The sequence below is a fragment of the Phocoena phocoena genome, chromosome 21 (genome assembly GCF_963924675.1).
Source record: "Phocoena phocoena chromosome 21, mPhoPho1.1, whole genome shotgun sequence".
NCBI classification, from domain to species: Eukaryota; Metazoa; Chordata; class Mammalia; order Artiodactyla; family Phocoenidae; genus Phocoena; species Phocoena phocoena.
The window spans coordinates 17,472,196-17,485,325 of NC_089239.1; the positions used below are offsets into that span (position 1 = coordinate 17,472,196).

General features: G+C 35.2%; 1 protein-coding gene across 2 annotated transcripts in view; it reads left to right on the forward strand.

The window, feature by feature from the left end:
• The window catches only part of TUSC3 (tumor suppressor candidate 3), a 181,989-nt gene that overhangs the window by 101,509 nt on the left and 67,350 nt on the right, over window positions 1–13,130 (forward strand). For both annotated transcript variants that reach the window (XM_065900082.1, XM_065900081.1), the window contains exon 6: window positions 3,694–3,783. In XM_065900082.1, the coding sequence (XP_065756154.1) occupies window positions 3,694–3,783 (90 nt within the window). The remainder of the gene's footprint in view (window positions 1–3,693; window positions 3,784–13,130) is intronic.

The window sequence follows — 13,130 nt, forward strand, 5'->3', positions numbered from 1 at the left end:
TGGAGCAAGAAGAGTGACCTGAATGAAGCATAGAGAGCCAGTTAAGGAGTGTGGGGCACGGTGCTGTTTAGGAATGTGGGACCAGGTTGTGCTCTTCTTGAGCAATTTTATCCATTCCCGTGACTTCAGTGAACAACTATGTGCTGACAATTCCCAGATCTGTCGTTTTTCTTCCCTACACCTCTGTCATTAGATATATATGTAAATGTCTCTTAGACATCTCACTCTCCAAAGATGTTTTGAAATGGATGTTTTGAAAGTACATTAGAGTTAACCCATTTAAAAATGAACTCCCCAAGGCAATCTACAGATTTGATGCAATCCCTATCCAATTACCAAAGGCATTTTTCACAGAACTAGATAAAAAAAAAAAAAATCTTAAAATTTGTATGGAGACACAAAAGACCCTGATAGCCAAAGCAATCTTGAGAAAGAAAAACGGAGCTGGAGGAATCAGGCTTCCTGACTTCAGACTATACTACAAAGCTACAGTCATCAAAACAGTATGGTACTGGCACAAAACAGAAATATAGATCAGTGGAACAGGATAGAAAGCCCAGAAATAAACCCATGTACCTATGGCCAGTTAATCTACAACAAGGAGGCAAGACTATACAATGAGAAAAGACAGTCTCTTCAATAAATGGTGCTGGGAAAACCAGACAGCTACATGTAAAACAATGAAACTAGAACATTCTTTAACACCATACACAAAAAAAATCTCAAAATGGATTAAAGACCTAAATGTAAGACTGGATACTATAAGAGGAAAACATAGGCAGAACACTCTTCAACATCAATTGCAGCAATATCTTTTTGGATCCACCTCCTAGAGTAATGGAAATAAAAACAAAAATAAAAAATGGGAGCTAATTAAACTCAAAAGCTTTTGCATAGCAAAGAAACCACAAAACGAAAAGACAACCCACAGAATGGGAGAAAATATTCACAAACGATGCAACCAAAAAGGGACTAGTCTCCAAAATTTACAAACAGCTCACGTGACTCAATATCCAAAAACCAAACAACCCAATCAAAAAATGGGCAGAAGACCTAAATAGACATTTCTCCAAAGAAGACATACAGATGGCCAAGAGGCACATGAAAAACTGCTCAACATCACTAATCATTAGAGAAATGCAAATCAAAACTACAGTGAGATATCACCTCACACCAGTAAGAATGGCCATCATCAAAAAGTCTACAAACAATAAATGCTGGAGAGGGTGTGGAGAAAAGGGAACCCTCTTGCACTGCTGGTGGGAATGTAAATTGGTACAGCGACTATGGAGAACAGTAGGGAGGTTCCTTAAAATCTAAAAATAGAGCTACCATGTGATCCAGTAATCCCACTGCTGGACATATATCTAGAGAAAAACATGGTTCAAAAGGATACATGCACCCAATGTTCATTGCATCACTGTTTACAATAGCCAAGATGTGGAAGCAACTTAAATGTCCATCAACATAGGAATGGATAAAGAAGATGTGGTACATATATACAATGGAATATTACTCAGCCATTAAAAAGAATGAAATAATGCCATTTGCAACATGGGTGGACCTGGAGATTATCATACTAAGTAAGTCAGACAGATAAAGACAAATATCGTATGATATTGCTTATGTGCAGAATCTTAAAAAATATGACACAAATGAACTTATTTTCAAAACAGAAACCGACTCGCAGACTTCAAAAAAAACTTATGGTTACCGGGGGGAAGAGTGGGGGGGATAGATTGGGAATTTGGGATTGACATGTACACACTGCTATTTTTAAAACAGATAACAAACAAGGACCTACTGTAAAAAAAATAATAAAACAGAGGGAGCTCCAAATCTTTGTTACCTTCTTCCCTTTCACCCTTAACATGCTTCTGCCTTATTCTGTATCTCATTGGGTGTCACCACTAACTACACACTGTTGCTCAAATCAGAAACCCAGAGGTTAATTTTGACTATTTTCTATCAGATCCATCATTCACCAAAGTCTGTTGATTCCATCTCTTAAATATTTCTCCTGTTTGTCCAGATCTCTCAATTCTGTCACTACCATGGAATTGGCCACTATAGTCTCTCAAGCGTTTTTATGCATCAGCCTCCAAACTGATTTCTCTGCCTCAAGTTATACTTTTCTCCAGTCTATTCTCCATACTGTGACTAGTACCATCCTTCTAAAATACAGACTTGATCATGCATTATTTTTCCACCATAGTTGGAAATAGGAATATCAAGTGCAGCAGTAGAAGGCAGAGAAGGAATAGGCAGACAGGTAAAAGTAAAACCAGAAATACATACAGTTTCAGTGCTGATTTAGTGACTTTGAGGGTTAGGTCCCCAAAATGATAGAACTCTAGTATTACTGAGCATCTACTAAAAACAAAAATGTCACTTGCTTATACTATAAATGTGTTTATTCACTAGATATATCTTTTCCTGGATTTTAAAATATACTCTGCCTTTCACACTACTATATTATAATCTGTCTACAGAATAATCAACTTTAATATATTCTCTAAATCACTGACATGATACTCCTATAAATTAGATATACAATTTATTTTTCTCACGTAACAATTTCACATTTTTAAATGACTTTTTAGGTGGTGCATCATTCTCTCTTTCACTTCGGGCCTAAATTCTAATGTACCTTCTAAGTTTACAGTGCAAATATTTTGTAAAATCTTGACTTTCGGGAAATACCTCAATCTATGCAAAGTCTACGTACAAATCAAATCTGACTTTTAAGAAGTTTCAGTTTATTTCAGAGTTATTCTCAAGAAAGTGTGGAAAGGATTCAGATTAATCTCTATAATCCTGTTATATCATTTTTATTTTCTTCTGAAATATTGTGGTTCCCAAGAAGTTATGAAACAGAGTTCAGATTTATTCTCTGGGTTTAAAAATCGTCCATTAATTTGCCTCATCCTACTTTTCCCCTTTTGTATCCTCGTTTCTCCTTTAAAAATTGTGCAAATCTTGTATGTTTAGATCCCCAGTCACACATTGCTCATTCTGACCTTGAATCTTTGTTGATATAGCTACCTACCAGAGGTGGGCAGTTCAAATAAAGAGTGAGCTGGGCAAGTTCTGAGACAGTAGGAAGTGTTTTAACCTGAAGACATATTTCAGTCTAAAGATGTCCATGTTTGTAAATTTAAGCATGTATGATTTAAACAAAACATGCTTACATATAAGTTATAGTGATTGACTGGGACCTCTGGTTCATACTGTTTCCTCCCCCACCATCTCTGTAATGTCTCGGATCTTTAAGATTAGTTTTCCAAATGCAGCCTTTTTTGCTAGCTCTAGCAGGACTATGGCTTCTGTGCATTATTCCTGGCTATATCTAAGACATCGTGTTCTACCTGTACTTTTGACTAGCTCTAGTTAGGACATGGCAGATTATCAGTCACCATGCCAGATGCTTTACATATGTTACCCAGTTTATTTATTTACCCATTAATGTATGTCATCAGCGTAGTTGGTATCCCCAGTTGATAGATATCAAATCTGAGACGCAGAAGAAAAGTAACTTACCGAAAGTCCCATAGTTAGTAAATGAAAATGATTTTAATGGATGAGCTGTTACATGATATTTGAAAGATAGTTTCATGAGCATTTTTTTAAAAGAATGCAGTATTCTCTTATTTTTCAGTTTCCATGTTATAATATTGTACCCTGTTTTTTCAGTGTATAGTCTTTGCTATGACTTCTGGCCAGATGTGGAATCATATCCGTGGACCACCATATGCTCATAAAAACCCGCACAATGGACAGGTGGTAAGTGCATGTTCTGTGCATCAGTATTACGAACTTTAATCCTGTTTACATAGGAATCCGAAATTATGTTTAGCATTTAGTAAGAAAGGATTCTATTTGTAAATTGAAATATATGTTCTTTCTCTTCTCGTTTACTACCTTCACCATGTACATACACACAACATGCACATATATATATATATTTTTTTTTAGGGTGAGGACTGCTTTAGCGTGGATTAAAAAAAATTCAGTGTACCTACTTATCAAATATATACACATAAATTATTTTTTCAACTTTGCAGACTGCTATGGCAATAATATGTAATGCCAGAAGAGGAAATAGGAACAGTCTGTAGCGAGTGTCCCAGCAATGATAAATTTAATTTAGCTCAGAAGATCATTAAGAACCCCGAAGCCATTGTATTAGGATGCCAGGAACTGTTGGCCAGAAAATTGAAAGTGAAATTGGTGTGTAGTTAAATCAGTAGCAAAGTTTACATTAGTAACTGCTACTGTTTTGCTGCCTTCCCTTTCCTTTTGGTGGGTGGGAAATATTGTCATAGATCAACTTTGCAGAATACTGTCTTTGAGGCTTAGTATTAGGTTGGTGAAGATTACTGTTTTAAAATGTGCCTTTTTTCTCTAGCTTTTCTTTATACAGATTTTGAGGGAAGAATATAATGACACCCCTCGTGCATTCATCACCAAACTTAATTACCAGTTCATAACCAATCTTGTTTCATCTATTCTCCCATCCAGTTCTCTTTACCGCTGTTGGATTCTTTTGAAATAACTGCCCAATATCATTTCATTTCAAACATAAATATTTCAGTAGGTACCTCTAAAAGATGAGGCTTTCTTAAAAAATCATAACCACAGTACCAGAATCACACCTAAAATGGTAGTAAATTCTTAATTTCTGAATATTGTGGCTCTGAATGGAATAAAGTTATCCCATGGCCAATCATGTTATAATTTCTCTATAAATATAAATGTATAATGTAAGCTTATGAGGTTTGTTCTTCATTGCTTACAGTACTTCAAATATCTTTAATATTAAAAAAGCTAACAAGTTATTTCTTCTTCCTAAATTGTTTGTGGCTTTCTTTGAACTTCTTTGTGGAACTGTAATATAGGGGTATAGTTCACTTTACTTACTCTATGTACCCTGGTGGCTCAATTAGATTTTAAGGGCTGGTTGCTAGTTACAGTCACTGATACTATATAGTAACCATTTTGGTCTCATATTTTTGTCAGCATTTTCACATTTCTTCTATAGGTGTCAAGAATATGGAGTCAAAGTTAGACTCTGGATAATCAGATGCTGTAGTAAATCAGACATGTCTTTTGTTATGTGTACTCTGTATTTTTTAAATAGAAAAGTGATTTGAATGTCTAATATTCAAAATTAATTTTACAGAAAAAATAATTGGAAGTAATTATCAAGCAATAAATTGTCCCCTTATCTTCAAGTCTTCCTGACCATCCTATTTAAAAGTGTAGTCCTTTTCTCTCATCCTCTTCCCCAATACCCATACTCACTGTCTTCCTTTCCTTTTTAAATTTCTTCTCCATAGCACTTACAACACGTTATATAATTTACTTATTTTGTGTTACTTTTGTTTGTCTTTTGCCAGGACCCCAGTAGGGTATAAGCACTTGACAGCATGGCTTTTTATCCACTTTGGTCCCTGATATGTTCCTATTTCATAAAGAGGGCCTGACACAAAGATTTGATCACTATTGTGTTAATGATACTTAAAAGTGTAGATTTTGGAAATTGATAAAATTTTTATTACTGCCTTTTAATATTCTTATAACATTTCTTAGGCAAATAAACATATTAAGCATTGCTTTTTATTATTTGCTTAAATACATTTGTTAAAGTATATGAAAAATTCATCAACATTCTTGTGAAATGTTTTAGCTTATGTAGGGGAAGAAAATATAATTTTCCCTCTACTGTTCTGAGTGAGATAGGGAAAAATGAATAACTCTCAGAGGTGGCTTAGAGCTCAGGCTTAAGTGCCATCTTCAGTTACAGACAGAAAGAGAGGTATTGAGGGAAAGCCAGTTGTGGAAGTGACCAGGAAAAGTAAGATAAGCAAAGGTGAGGTGTAGTGTGCAGATTTAAGTTTGCGGTTGCCTTCTCCATTGATAAGGATCTAAAGTTGTCTCCAAGGATTGTCTCCACCTGTAGATTGTCTCTACCTATGTCCTTGCTGGTAGAGAAAGGAGGAGGGACACCGTTGTGAATTTATTTATGTTCTGCTTTTAGGCAGATTGGAGAAGGCAGAGAACTTTTCTAGTATCTGCTTCTTCTCAGGGCCTTCAGCTTAAAATAATTCTTAGGCCAAAGTGGCATATTTTAAAGTGTTGTATTCTGTCACTCTTCATTCTCACTGTAATCTTCTTACCATTTCAACCATTACTTTGCTAAATCATGAGACTCTAATCCCCTCACACGTCGTTTACTGGAGTAAGTGCCAAAAAAATTTGCACTGATTACAGTAAAGTGACAACGTGGATGCCATCTATTGCTCACTGAATATATTCTAGGCACTAGACTTCACAAATGAGTATTTTAGGCCACTAGGTGAATATTCCTAAAGCATACTTTGACTATATTGATAATATTAATATGTGTGGACCAGAGTTATCAGTTAAATTGGAAATCCTAAGTGACTGTCCATTACTTGCCCATTGTAATTTTCCTTTCCAGCCTAAGACCTCTACTCCTTTGCAGAGAAACTCAGTGTTAGTGTATTTGTACTGTCCCTTGTCCCTAAATATATGCTTTATTTTGCTGCTTCCATTCCTGGAATTTCTATCAAATCATGCCCATCCTTCAAATACCACCTAATTTGCCAACCCTCTGAAACGCATTCCTTAATTACGTTAGAAATTCTTCTTCCCTTTACACATTTATAAATATGTAGTTAGCCCATTTATGTATCTCTGCCTTCCTTTATAATAATATTTTTAAAATATTTTATGTATTAGTCAAATTCTTAACATAGGGAGTTTCTTTTAAGCTATTTTTCATCTTTACACTTACATACAGCTGGTCCTCAATGAATGTTTTATTAAATGATTATAAAGACTCACACTAGGAGATTTTGGTTTCTCGAATTGTATTATCTTAATTCTTTCCATTTATTTTTTGTCACTAGTCTGAATGATAATAGGATCAACATGTCACTGTTAATTCCGCATAAACCAGTTAGTAACCTTAATGTGACAGGAACACTTATTTCAAGGTTTAGATTAGATTGGAAAGAAATTTTCTCTATTGATTTAGAAAATGTTTTATTTGCCCCCTCCACATTGTTGTACTACTATTTTGTAAGTAGAGATTGGCATGGCCCTTAGGAAAAAGGTACTGTGATGGCCCAGAGGAACACATTAAGAAAACAGAATTTTCTATATTTTTAAAAGAAAAAAACTTTTCCTTCATACGTGCATCTAGTTTTCAGGGTACGTATTTTAGCTTTTCAGCACCTTAATCGAAAGACAGAAATGATGAGACTGAAACCTATAACCAGGTTGTTTAAAGAAATGAATTTTGTCCCAAACTCTTCACGAAATGAATTTTGTCCCAAACTCTTCACGCTCATATTTTATAAAAACATTTTTTCTTGTATTTGAATAAAGTATTAGGATTGAAGGAAAAAAATCACGAAAGTCTTGGAAATATAGGAGCTTCTCGCTGCACAATCAATTGCTTGAGTGTGCTCTTGGCCAGAGATGTGGATATGGTTTTGGACTGCTCTGTTAATTACTAAGATGGTACTTACTAAGCAGTATACACAAAAGCAGGTTAAAGGGGCAGGAGAATGTTGCCCATTAGTATATAGCTCTTTTCTTGTTTTGCATTTTAACGTATTTTAGCAAAACTTCCCTTCCTGCTTTTTAATATGCATAATGTCAGCATACACTGAAACAGAAAATTGTTTTTGTTTTAATGAATTGATTTGCATAATAATGTGTTTTCATATTACTGGAACAAAATAGAAGATTAACTTTGCTTTATAAAATCAAGTGGTTACTGGTACAGAATTATACTTTAAACAATGACTGTCCATTAGAATAATAATAGTGAATGGTTTTCTTTATAATAGATGTGTTTAAATTTCAAGATATAACTTGAAAATTAGCACTATCCTTCTTTGGTAATTTCTTTATATTTTAACCTGTATTTCTAAAAAGAAATTACCATGTAGGATTTGTGTTTTTGAGAATAACTATAATTAGGCTATTTATCTCTTTCAGTGGCATGGAATAAAATGACAAAGTGAGTATCTTATGGATATTTATAAAGGAATTTTATAATTTGGCATTAATTCTTATGACCAATGCACATTTAGTGGAGTAAGGTATATGAAACAGTAAGTTTACTGCGGTTTTCATATTTGTAACATAATTGAATAACCATTTACATTTTAAAGACTTATTTTTAGGTAGCTATTACACATAAATATCAGCTAAATGAATTCTAATTTTTGTTCATTTTTTCTAAATTAATTTTTAAAATATGTTTGGCTTCAACTATTTGATTTATGTTAGGTGATTTAAGAAATTTGTATTAAAATTGTTTATGAAGAAGTATTTCAATGTTAAAGTGAACTTAACTTTGTAAATACTTTAAAATTGTACTATGAAGGTCTGTATGGTTTCCAGAAATAGTTGGGTTGTTCCCCTGTGCCCCCCACCCCCCGGTTTTTCTGAAGTTGGTTTCTAAATAGAATTCTGGATGGTGGTGAGTTCTTTTGTGTCAGACTTTTTAAATTGCCTAATTTGCTGTTTTTCCTGTATATGGGAGTTTTTAATGGATTTGGCGTTGTAACATCTAGTTTTATACCTTTTAAGCATAATACTGTGAGGTCAGAGAGCAGGTATTTTACAAATGAGGAAAAATAATAGTCCAAGTAGTAGAAGCCAGAATTAGAATGGTGGATCTTGTAACATGATTGAGAGTCATTCGAAGACTAAGTTGATAATAATTAGACTAAACATTTAAAATACATATTTAAAGTTTAGACATAAATGTTGTTAGTAACAGTGGTTAATGTTTGGATCTTGATGCTAACATCTATTTTAAAATTTTGACAGAAATTCTGAGTCTGAGGGCCCTGAGCAATCTATGAATCTGAAATGATACCTACTATTTTCTGCAGGGAGATTGACTAATTAAATTAAACATGGGTGAAATGTCATGAAACCTCCATAACCTTGACAAACATAGTCCTTTTAAATAAAGTGACTAAGACCTAATAAGACCCTAGAGGCTTAAAGATATACGTGGCCAGGTGTAATCCTAGAATGTGTCATTAGCTTCCAGGCTGTATTTTTCTATTATCTGGTTCCTCTCATTATTCTTTAAAATATGATACTTTGACTTCCTCTTTCAACTTTTGCTTTTAAAGTTTACTTTCTGATCGTAAAATTAATGCTCACTATGGAAATTTAGAAAATTATAAAAAATAGGTATCAATAAATGCAACCCCTTGTAGTTTCATGTCAAGGAGAAAGAACACACCATGTAGTTAAGTAAACTGTCTCCCTATAGGTAATAGATTACAGAGAATGTTGTTGCATTAAGCTGTAAAGTTATGAGAAGTATGAGATGCAGAACATTAAAAGCTAGGCTAGTCATTCAAAATATAAACAGAGAGATTAAAAGGCCACTGAGAATTGACTAGCCTTTCTTGCATCAAGCAAATACCATAGATTTAAACCTACATACGCACAGTTTAACAAAGGGGATGGGTCTATGTACATTCCTAAGATGATGCTATAAAAAGGTGACAGTGAAACAGAAGTGAAGAGAGATTTTTCAGCGTTAAGATGGTGGTATGATACACCTCTGCCTTCCTTCTTCTTAAATACTGATAGGGATTCATCAAAATGCAAAGCCAAAAACAGAATTACAAAGTAGAGCTAACTAAACCCAAATCCCAAAGCATGGGAGAACTTCTGTTAACATCTGAACTTATTGCAATGGACATTGGCATATAGTTTCTTTGTGCTCGTGAACTTCCTCAGAGTTCTGTTTAAGTTGCCATCAGTATGCTTACATTTATTCTACTTATTCCCCAGAAACATTGTTTTACTTCCCATGTCGTCCTCTCATCTTACCAGAGGTTTCATGTTCTGCCTCATGCTGTCAGGGCTATATTGAGCTACTAGTGGGAAAGACAAGCTGATTACAGATTCCTTTGTTGGCCCCAAACATGAAAAGCCATGGTTCTTTCTGTCAAACAGCATTAAGTCATGTTTCAGAAGCATAAGCTTCACACCCATTGTTAACTTCTTCCACTTGTGCTAACTTTGGAACCCTATAACGTTAGATACATGTTACCAGGACTTCAACTTTTCCTCATTTGTAAAATTTCAAGGTAGGTATAAGTGGTTTCTGTCCCCCGCCACATTAACCCTTACTGCCCTTATAGACTGGCTGTCTCATGGAGTAGTGAAGGGATGTTTGGGCTGTGAAACGCGTATCATACCAAGAGGGATGAATGTGGCTCCCCGCCCCCCTCCTCCCGGCACCCCCAGAGGACATTTGGTAGTTTCTGGATACAGTTTTGGTTGTCACAACGCTGGGGGCAGCTGCCCTCGACTGGCAACTAGTGGTGGAGCCAGGGATGCCGCTAAGCATCCTGCAGTGCAGAGGACACTGCTCACAGCAAGGAAGCACCAGGCTCAAACATCAGAGCTGAAAATGAGAAGCCCCAGAGAATCTTAAGTATAATTTTGTTTTCTTATATATTTTGTAGCCAAGAAGGCCATCCCATCTAGCATTTATACCCAAAGGATGACTTTCTTAAAAAAAAATTTTTTTTAATTGAATCAACTAGTGAGTGGCTTCGGATCACACTGACCTGTGGTTTAATGTTTGGGAGGATTGTATATATGGAACACCATCACTAAATATAACTGATATGAAAATGTTTTGGGTATAATTGTTTGCTTTAATCTATCTTAGTAAACGCTATTTAATCTTGGACATTTTATATATGCTTACAAAGAGATGTTTACATAAGAGAGAGTAAAAATGACTCTTAGGCCCACGGAGTCATGTTTATGCCTTGTCCTGAAGTATACAGGCAGAGAAACAGATGGGAAGAGAACGGGCTTGAGTTCTTCCCAAGCTCTGCCTCTTAGCAGTTGTGTCGCTAGGGGTGGAAGTTACTTAGACTCATTTAATATAAGAAAACAGGGACTAATACTGCTTTTCTTACCTTGTAGTTTGTGAGATAAAATATAATCATAGATGTATAAGCGCTTTTAAAAGTTGAAAACACTCCTGTCTTAGTCTGGGTCCCTCCCAGAACAGACCCAAAGACAATTCAGATGAAAGTAGCTCATGCTGGAGGTGAGGCAAACGTGAGAAAGGAGCGGGAAACTGAGTTCAGGAAGGGAAGGCAGTCAAAAAAGATGCCATATCCAGCCCATGAGCGCTTTGGGCCACTGAAGCTTAATACTGCTTGGGGATCTCTGGGAGCTGGTGTGGAACACATACAGGGATTTTCCCACCCCAGTGGTGAGGGAAACTAAGGTATTGATATTTATATACCAGCTCTCATCTATCATTCATGGAGTGCTATTTCTCTGGGGAAGGCGTTACTTTCCCTGCACTGGTGGATTTCAGGCTGGTGCACGGGCAGTGCCCTCGTAGATGTGTCTACTACAGCTTCTCATAATATGCTAAGAGTTTATTCTTTGTTAGTAGATTCCAAAACAGAGGGAAAAAATCATGAAGAAACATACTTTTCAAATGGTGTTAAGATACCACGCTCTGAAAACAATAGCAACAAGTAGTCAAGATGTCTCACCAATTGTGAATAATTTTTTAAGTCAATATCATATTTGTCTTGTAGATAATCCTGTAGGGAAATTATAAAAACATATTTATTTAAGAATATCTGTCAGAAATTGTTTTATCCTGTTGTACATTTTAACACTTCTTATACAGGTGAACAGATTATTTGCTCCTTTATAGAAGGTTTGTTACTGATGCTCTGTCAACGGGGCCTGTGTCTTGAATTGTATTTTTGGGAAGGGGTATACATTCCAGTCCTCTCCGCTATCCATCCCCACCACTCATTCACCTTAGGATCAACACTGGTTTGAGTAGTGGATAGTTTGTGGCCATCAACGGAATTGATATATAGTGGGCCTGTGTTAGCTCTGAACTTCTGATTCTAGCTTCAGTAGTTCAATTTTCTCTCTGAACTGAGCTAATTGGATCAGACAAGCTTAAAAGACTGTGGAGTATGTTGGGTCTTTACTTAGCTATTAGCTTTAAAAATTTATATATATTTGTAATATCAGTGACTGTTCACATTTTCACATATTAATTGTGAAATAACACATGCCTACAAGGATCTACAGATGTTACCAGAGTAAGTTTCACCACACTGAACTTAAATGTAAATGAATATAGACAATGTAAAGAAAATTAATAGTGCAGGCAGTATGTTACTATGCTGATTTGCAAGTTTGTTTGTTACTGTTAAGTTGCTATGTAATGGCACAAGTCAAGTACTAATGGTCTACTTCACGGCGTGAAAGTCATCCCAAAAACAGTCATTACTGTGTAGCTAAAGGGAATCTATATAACTGTATGATTACATGGGACATAAAGACATTTTCTGTCGTTAAAAAAAAACATCTTGAATGAGATGCATTCAGTTAAATAAACTTGTGCTTAGATTATAACTCCCAACTAAATAAATATATTGTCCTCTTTTTTAAGATTTGGCTTTTAGCTGCTGCCTGAGAGTTGCTATGTCTTTACCATATATAATCCAAAATTTTTCACTGCATTATACTTCAGTTGTGAATGTAGCTAAGAGCTGTGTTCTACATGCACATGCAAAAGCATTTTGTTGCAAAAACGCATGCTGCTTAATCAAGAATTTATCGTTAATGTAGCACTTGTCTCAGGTAGCCATAATAGTCTTACACTTTCTCCAGTGTTGTACACTCTCATGCCTCAGGGATTTTGCATATACTAGCTCTTTGCAGGACATATTTTAGTCCTAAGTGGAAAAGTGTATAGGCTTATTTAAACTAAATACAATTATTTTATTTAGGATATTCAGGAGTTTTATTATAATCTTCATACCACCAGCAAAGAATGTCAACATATAACAAAAAATTTTAAACAACAAAAAAAAAAAAACAGAAAGAGAATAATAATTGGTAAAGGTATGCAAAAATTTTATGGTAGAGTTTGGAATTGAGAGTCTGCCTTTTCATTTATTCATTCCTTTATTTTTCCATCCAATAAATGTTTGTTGAGAGCCCATTCAATACCAGGTACTGTATCTGCCCTAGTAGTACAGCTATATCATGGAGCT